The following is an 8,419-nucleotide window of genomic DNA, read 5'->3' on the forward strand; positions in this document are numbered from 1 at the left end:
TCTATACCGAGCCAGTAAAAAGGACGTAGACAAGCCTCCAGGGAGACCAATGCTGGGCAGTAGGACACAATTGAATATAAAATAGAAATAACCTATCGTGTTCTGATAACGATGAAGTGAAGTAAACGAAATGAGAGGAAACAAACTGAAGCTCGGTTATGGCTGTGCCCGTGCACCTATAGGCTTCTGCAAATGGGGCATCTGGAGGCCGCCATGCCTCTGCTCGTGCGGGAAAGTGGGTGCAATTGCAGACTTGCCAAAAGCTTTGTTCACGCGCACTCTGCAGATGCACGCACGCATGGGCACCAGTCGGGCGCCGTGCTTGCAATTGTCTATTGGACAGATACATGCTAACCTTTTTTCCACGTGTTTTACATTGCTGTTTAACTCAAGAGCGCGCAACACAAGAGCGCCGACAGGAGCGCTCGAAAGACTAGAGCGCCGCAACAGGAGCGCGCAACGAAACCGCACGTGCGCGCTCTGGAAAGTTTCGAGAATTCTATTCGCATTTATAGAGCTACCCAAGGGGTCACTGCTCAATCAAGAATGCAACGTTCAAGGAATCGAGCTCTGCGGGTTCATCGAAATTCTTGGGACAGTCCTTAATGCGAATTCGAGCCAGTGTTTTTTTGTGTCTTTTTCTTTACTCGTTTGCCTCCCCCTTCCCCTTTCACTCTAGCGACTTCTTTTCCAGCTCACTCCATGTCGGTTTCGTGACGCCTCGGCCCGCCACTGCAAACGTTTGCCGACCCCTGCCTTGAACAATGTTATCTAGAGAGAGGAGAGATGCCGGGTGCTACGTCGAAATCTACGTAGCAGACGGCTAGAGGGGGATATCCGCCACCCGCGCACTCGCAAATGTTCCCTTTAATGAAATACCGAGCTCAGCATAAAACAAAAACAACGAATTTCGTAATATATGTGACGTAGGCAGCGCAGTGTTCGATGCGAGGCTTGTTGCCCGGCAAAGTAGCAGAATCCGTTGAATTGGTGCATGCCGTAGATTTTTGACAAGTTTAATACAGATTTAGAGAGAGTTACATCCTGATATGGCAGTTGCGGCATCCCACGCCCTCACTAAGGAAACTGAATATTTAAAAAAAAAATCTAAAATTGAGCGGAGTTTTTTGTTAATATACAATATGCAATAATATACACGCTGGGGCTTCGTTTGGATGCCGGCTTACTGTGGCAGCCTGTCGTGAAGAGAAGTCCTATATTTTATTTTAGACTCGTAGCTGCAATGAGATTATCAGTGCTAGTTACAGTGCGCACAAAAAGGAATTCCCGTTTCCTCCAGGTAAATACACCGAAAGGGGCGTGTCGCGTACTCGGGACGCGTTTTTTTTTTTTTTTTTTTTTTCTTTTAAGAACCAGGAGAATGAGTCGTTCCTTCCTTTTTAGGTTTATTGGGATCAGGTAAGCGGTTTTTTTTTTCCAGGCAGCAGAACATATTTTGCTCCTCTCGATAATAAATTATTAACCTACCGGAAAAGAACATTACGGCTCAACTTGGAGAAAAAAGTGCAGCGAATCGTCATTAACAAACCCTTCGCATTCGAGCTCGCTAGCGGTACTCAAAGTCGGGCATCCAAAGCCAACATTACCGCCTTGTTTTGGCATCTGGAGGCTCGGGTCGTCCGAATATTCACTTGCAACGACTTTATCAAACTTTCTTTTCGCTTTGTCTTTGGGATGAATGACGCCGAGCGTGTAAGTCTTGCTGAAAGGCCATTCGAGCTTTGAATCATTGACACTTGGATGGATGCGCATAAACAACCCTAAAAACGTCTGCCCCTCTTTTTGTTTGAATTGGATACAAAGGCACACGTTATATCCACATACATACTTTAAGGGGCTGTCAGTGAAGGCATCTGTTTTGTCTAATGCTCTCTTTTTGAAATCTTCCCAGCCTTTAAAGTACCAGTGAAATTCCTTGGCTCCGCAAATTCCAAGCACGCAATCGGATACACTCTTCGTAACATTCATAAGTTCTTCGTATTGTACACGTAACTCCTGAGCCATGTGCGTCTTCACTGTGTCTTCAATGGCAACTTTCAGTTCTTTGTTTGCTGCAGCAAAACCTTGAGTTTCGATTCTGACCAACTGCTCTTTGGTGTTTCTGGCTGCTTCCCTCACATATTCTTGGCACTGTTCCACACTGGTGTGGAGACCGGAGAGATTGTCAGAGATCTTGAGTGTTGTGTGCTTCAGTTCCTCGTTTGCGCTTTTCTCCAATGTTCGGACTTCCTCACGCCACTGGTTCAGGCTGGTTTGAAGACAAGAGAGATCCTCGGATATCTTCAGCATCTCTTTTTTCAGTTCACTGCTTGTAATTTCTAAATGATCATAATTCACGTTTATATAATACGGAATGGGCACGGGTGTAGTGGACGCAGAACTGCAGCCCTCTTTACAGTGACCCACGAGCTCAGTCCTTAGCACTGATGATTGGCACCTGGGGCAAGGCACGACGTGAAACGAGCACTGCTTGTAGTGATCCAGAAGTGTGGAAGCTTGACCTATGAAGTCGCAACCATTGGGTGCATTGCCGCAGGCTACCTGTGAAAACAAAAAACGAAAGAAATGTTCAGCTCTTATATAATCATAACCTGAAAACAAAAAGACGGCACAACAAGCGAATATCCGAGTTGAAGACCGGAGGCAAATCTCCAAAAACATGCGAGTTGTTCACATTGATTATTTGAAACGATTAGGAAAATATATGTAAAAATATTTTTTTTTAATAAATAAGTGTTTAAAATTCTTTTTTCTTAATTAAATATGACTGGGCTATAGAGAGGGTGGCGTGTTTTCGAACAAATCCGAAAAAAAAATCAGAAAAAAAAAAAGAAAAGCTTGCCGGTAAAAGTTTCTTGAACTCAGATTTATTAAAAAAATTCAAGAAAAACTATGACCAACAAAAAAAAAAGGTTCAGTTGTCTAAAAGTACGTTTGGTCACAGCACAGGTTCAGCAGTCATTCTGCAGCCACGACAGAAATCACTGTTTTAATTTACAGATTTAACTTCTTAAAGGAAGGGAGGCTTATGATTTGATAACCGTGGAAGTCATAAACTCTTAAGGCTCATTCACACATTTGCGTCTGAGTGCGACCGCCACCATTTGCGTGTTGTTAAGACTGTTGGCATGGAGCTGCGGCTACGGCGACACTTACGACGAGCCAATGGAGAGGCGCTGTGCTGCATGGCGCAACGCAGCGCAACGGAGTCGACGGAACTGTGTGAACGAGCCTTTAAATTCCATAAGAGGGACAGCTGGGGCTTCTATTTCACCACTCCACCCACCGCAGCCGCAGGGAGAAGCGGTAGAAAAGGATGAAAAGAAAACAAGCTTTCCAACGACTGCGTCAAGGAGTTCATTTATCTCAATATGACATTGTTGACTGGGAAGTTCAGTAATCTTCACTCTAAAAAAAAAGGGTATCACCTTACACCCTTTTGTCCCATATAATACACCCCAAAACTTCAATTCGACGTACAGCGCCCTATAGTCGAACAGACGGCACCAAATTTTACCAGGGGCTTGATAACGGTACGATTTAACTTATTAAATTGCTAAAGTACGTATCAAAGACCAAAGAAAGAAAACACGGAGCTTTTGCAGTACGGCCAAGAAAACTCTGATAATCTTTTTTGTAGTCAATAATACGTACATCAGCTATCTTTATAAGTTGTACCACACGGCTATCAAGCCCCTCGTAAACTTTGGGGCCGCCTGTTCGATTATGGGGCGCTGTACGTCGAATTGAAGTTTTGGGGTGTATTATATGGGACAAGGGGTGTAATAAAACACCTTTTTTTCTGAGAGTGTTTGCTTCATTGCCCCTTGCCAAGAATTGCAAGTTTGACAGAAACATATTACATAATTATGAAATTTCTTAAACGTTTCTTGATTGCACACCGAAAGTTAGCCCACTCCTTATTTGCTCCAAATTTTATTTCAATTTTAGGTGGGCTATTTCTTATGATTTTATGGTAGTACTACTAATGGAGAGGGCGGCTATGTCGCGTGGTACAGGTGCGTTTTTATATATCTAGGGCAGAGTTATACCCGCCAGCTAATGTATATTTTTATTTTCAATTTTTAAAATTTAGGAACATAGCAAATATACACTATCTTCTTTAGAAAATTGGGAATCACACAAAAATAAACTCCCATAAATTCCGAATATTCGACAATAAAGAAAGTCCGAAAGACACCCTCCAAATTTCACGATAAATCAACTCCGAAAACACGGAGTCCTGGCTATAAAAAACGAGAAAAAATATTCCAGTGTTTCAAGAGCTTGTACAGCTCCAACAATATATCTATAATTTCTGCAGCTTGTTTATTTAGATTTACTTACCGTATGGTTCAGGATGTAGCCTCCCGAGATATTAAGGTGAAGAATGTTATCGTCGGCGAAGGATTCTTCATCCAGTGGACAAGTACTCCCTCGCCTCTGGGAATCCTCGTGACATTCCGAGCAGAGTGTGTGCTCACAGGGCAATCTGACAACATTTCTCGACACCACGCCACACAGGGAGCATACAATGTGCGCAACGGAGGACTCTTGGAAGTACAGGGGCCTCCAATCCAAAGTGTCGAAAAATCCCGATATGAAGAAGGACTTCATCTTCAAAAGATCAAGGTGTCCAGTCACAGGATTTTGCCCGACGACCAGAAGAGACCTGCAGAATGGAGGGCCCTTGATCTTAGAATCAATACTGCCTACACACGGGACAGAAGAGCAGCGCGGATAAATGTGGGGACGCCACCGACATGCAGCTCGTGCATGAACCCCCAACATGCGGTAAGTATAGATAACCTAAAATGGGGCTGCAAGGGCCTTGAGACAACACGGAAGAAGTGCATGATGAACGGGAGACTTACATGGCGGAATGGATCTTTACCCCGGACTTTGATTAATAACGCAAAACTGTACGCACGTTTCTAGGTTTTATTCACGAAGCTGGCTTAGAAATGCACATATCCATCCCCCCACACTCATACTGCGAGTCTAGGGCTGTGATACAATATGTTGTAATTACTGAAACCGCACACAGCACAACTTTATTATTGACTACATTATTGGTATTTGATACAAAAATATTTTGTCATAATGTGAAGAAATTACTGTTTGAACATAATTCATGCTCAAAACTGTAGTCATTCAGACTGTCGAACACACAAAAACATAGTAGAATCAGTTACCAGTGAAGGCTTCCTAAACACGAAAGGAACAACAAAGCTAGACTAGGAGAGTGTTTGCGTGTTCGCCAGGCAGTTAGGTAGAATGTTGTCTGACTATAGGAAAGCAAGTCGGTGAGGCTGTCCGCCAGGCTGCAACACGTTTGCGGATATTTATATTTGCCGCAATGTGGCAAGTTCTAATAAAGCATGGTTACTTCTTGGTTAAAAGCAAAATTCACTAGTATTGTGTCTCGTATCGTTTCTTAAGATATAACGGATGTAGTGATCGGAAACTACTCCTTATTTGCATTGTACGCGTAAGTAGACCTTAACTTCATTACCACTTTTTTATTTACGAAGTCTTTATTGGTGCATCATATACGACGGTGCGATTTACGTGCATTTATTTTTTCTAAGTACAAACCTTATTTCTGCTAGATATAGGCTGCATCAACACTTACAACAAAAAACGGACGGCAACGCTCCCGTCGACGTACTGCTCCCCTGCAATTCGCTTTTGGCTGTCCGAAGGCGGCCTGAAGCCTGGTGGCGTAGGCTGCTGCGACTCTGCCGACCGTACAAAGAGGGACGTCATTTACAAAGATATATCATTTTTTTAACAGCCCTTTATAGGAAGGTGCGGCTTATAGAACGGAGCAACTAATAGGCCGAAGAATACGGCAGTTTCAGGCCAACATTTTTTTAGAAGACATAAAATACTTCGAACTGCGTACGTGGAGTACATACCAGGGATCTTGAGTTCCGCAAAGCCAGGACGTTGAGATAGGACTGACGCCCACTGCAGCCCGCCGTTATCTCGCGCCATGCACTGGCTGCGTTCCAGCAGATTTTCCTGGAATCGGCGATATCAGAAGAGTGGGAAGCCACGTGATGAGGCCCATAGCCAGCCGGCAACAGTCAGGCGGCGCCGGCAGAGTGAGAGCCCTCGGTTATGCCCTGTCTCGTTGTAACTCGGCAAAGGGTGAATGATAAGCCCCACATTACGTGCCAAAGGCTTCGAAATGCGTGACATATAAGAGCGTAACGCACACATATTGGAGCATGACGCAGCGAGAGGCCTGATACTTCTTCGGAGAAGGAGCGCGCTCCGGTGATACGCAGTCACGTTCGCATTGGCCCGCCAGGACCGTAGCTTCCTCTGTACTGGCACGTTACGCGATCATGGCTTCCTGGGATACCCAGTATTTCTTGCTTCAGACACTAGGATAAGCGGCGCCACCAGAGTAAAAGCTCACGCTTGAACAATGCAGCGGCCACTCCGAGGGATACCCAATATTTCTTGCTTTTGTCGCTAGATGGCGCCACACCAGACAGCATTGCATGTTGCTTATGCGTTTGATTTATCACAAACTTGTTCTGTAGTAATCTATACGCGTTTTTATGCCGCTGCATTTATCTTTTTTTTGCGTAAGCTCCTTTCACGCATCTCCTAAAGCATATCTCCGTCAGCTAAGTCGAAGCTCGTTAATTCGACTCTGACGGTTCCTCGAAAATAGATCGAATTATCGAAGAGTCGAATTATCGAATATCGATCAAAAACGAGTAACGACGTACGTCACGAGAAGCGGCGAAAAGCCAACCGTGACGACGGAGTTTTATTTCGAAAAAAACGCCGATATTTTCTGCTGCCGCATTCCCGTCAGACGCTTCGCAAAAACAAATTCCGCATATCCTCAATGTGCGGTCACATCGTCCCGTCAGTGTCTTCAAACGTTGCGAAGTTCGCAAGTACATCAAGCGCAGCGGATGCTTCGGCAGGAGATGGGCGTGGCGGCGGCTCTTCGGCGTCACTCTCGCAGCTGTCGTCCTCCTGACCCTCGGGACGCTGAACCGATGCGATGATTTCGTCGTCAGTCAATTGACCGTACACAAGCACTCCATCATCTATCGCAACGTAATCATCGAAACTAACGCTTTCGGGTAGAGCGGACATGAGAGCACTGCACTCTTCGTCAAAGTTTTCATCTTCAATTGTGGTTGCCGATGTTTTAGCCGTTGCAGTTGCCGATGTAGACGTAGTAGCCGATGCAGTCGTCGAACTCGCGGTATTTCCATCACACGAGAAACCACAGTGACGAAAGCAGTTCGCGATGACCTGGCCTGGCATGTCCGTCCAAGCTTTAACAAGCATTTGAATCGGCGCCAACAGAGTGACTTCATAGCGCTTACCCTGGTCCAGACAAAGCAATATTCTTGCCATGAGATGCTTGCGGTACAAGCCTTTCAGGTGCTTGATTATTCCTTGATCCATTGGTTGCAAGAGTGGGGTGGTTGCGGGTGGAAGGAAAATCAGGCGGATCATAGACAGCTCCGGCGTTTTTGTGTGCGCACTGCAGTTGTCCGCTACTAACACGACCTCGCGCCCCTTGGACGCGAACTGGCGGTTCAATTTTTGAAGCCAATCTTGAAAGATCTCATGTGTCATCCACGCTTTTTTGTTGAAACGGTAGGCCGTTGGAAGCCGCGGGATGTTCCGAAAGCATCGTGGCGTCTTGGATTTCCCGATCACCAAAAGAGGCAGACGCTTCGTGCCTGTCATGTTGGCTGCCACGAGCACGGTCACCCGCTCTTTACTGCGTTTTCCCCCGGTGCAAGGATCCCTTTGAACGTGATCGTTTTGTCGGGGAGAGCTTTGAAGAACAAAGCCGTTTCGTCGCAATTGAATATGTCCTCGGGCGCATACTCCGCAAGAATACGTGCGAGCTCCGACGTCTTCCAGTTTTCACATAAATCTTCATCCACATCGGCTCTTTCACCACACACGTGCTTAACAATAAGAGAGTGCCTCTCCCTGAATCTTGCGAGCCATCCCTCGGAAGCACGGAATCCCTCGATGCCCAAACGTTCGCTGAACTGTTGAGCCTTTGCGCGAATCATGTCTCCAGTCATCGGAAGGTTGTGCGTTCTTACTTCTGTCACCCATTTGTAAACGGCTTCTTCGAGTTCTGGATGGGCTGCACTGCGAAGGCGTTTTCTTGATTTCACAAATTGCTCTTCTTCAAAAGCTTTCACGATTGCTGCTTCATTCCTAATGTAGGTAGCAAGCGTGCTTTTCTTGAGGTCATACTTTTCGGCAATTTCTTTTCTGGACAATTTTCCCTCCCTAACTTCGTTGAGTATGTGAACTTTTGTTTTTAAATCATTCGAAGAGTACTTTCCTCGCTTTTCTTTCGACATTCTCCGGTATGAGCGTTAAACGCCGC

General features: G+C 45.4%; 1 protein-coding gene across 1 annotated transcript; it reads right to left on the reverse strand.

Annotated features, from left to right (window-relative positions):
* Positions 1-1,500: 1,500 nt before the first annotated feature.
* LOC115312233 (TNF receptor-associated factor 6-like) lies at positions 1,501-6,104 on the reverse strand. Its single transcript, XM_042290716.1, has 3 exons — positions 5,943-6,104; positions 4,369-4,693; positions 1,501-2,562 (listed from the first exon to the last, which is right to left on the reverse strand). The coding sequence occupies exons 2-3, from the start codon at positions 4,636-4,638 to the stop codon at positions 1,501-1,503; spliced, it is 1,332 nt and encodes a 443-aa protein (XP_042146650.1). The 5' UTR covers positions 4,639-4,693; positions 5,943-6,104.
* Between the last annotated feature and the right edge of the window lie 2,315 nt (positions 6,105-8,419).

Source organism: Ixodes scapularis, unplaced genomic scaffold (assembly GCF_016920785.2).
Source record: "Ixodes scapularis isolate PalLabHiFi unplaced genomic scaffold, ASM1692078v2 PGA_scaffold1__304_contigs__length_218370807, whole genome shotgun sequence".
Classification (NCBI taxonomy): Eukaryota; Metazoa; Arthropoda; class Arachnida; order Ixodida; family Ixodidae; genus Ixodes; species Ixodes scapularis.

What these genes read in the sequence shown, in the direction of transcription:
- LOC115312233 (XM_042290716.1), bottom strand. Translation starts at nt 4,638, where the DNA reads ATGAAGTCCTTCTTCATATCGGGATTTTTCGACACTTTGGATTGGAGG. An exon ending in GCTACATCCTGAACCATACG is followed by an intron (nt 2,563 to 4,368) that starts GTAAGTAAATCT and finishes TTGTTTTCACAG; the next exon opens with GTAGCCTGCGGCAATGCACC.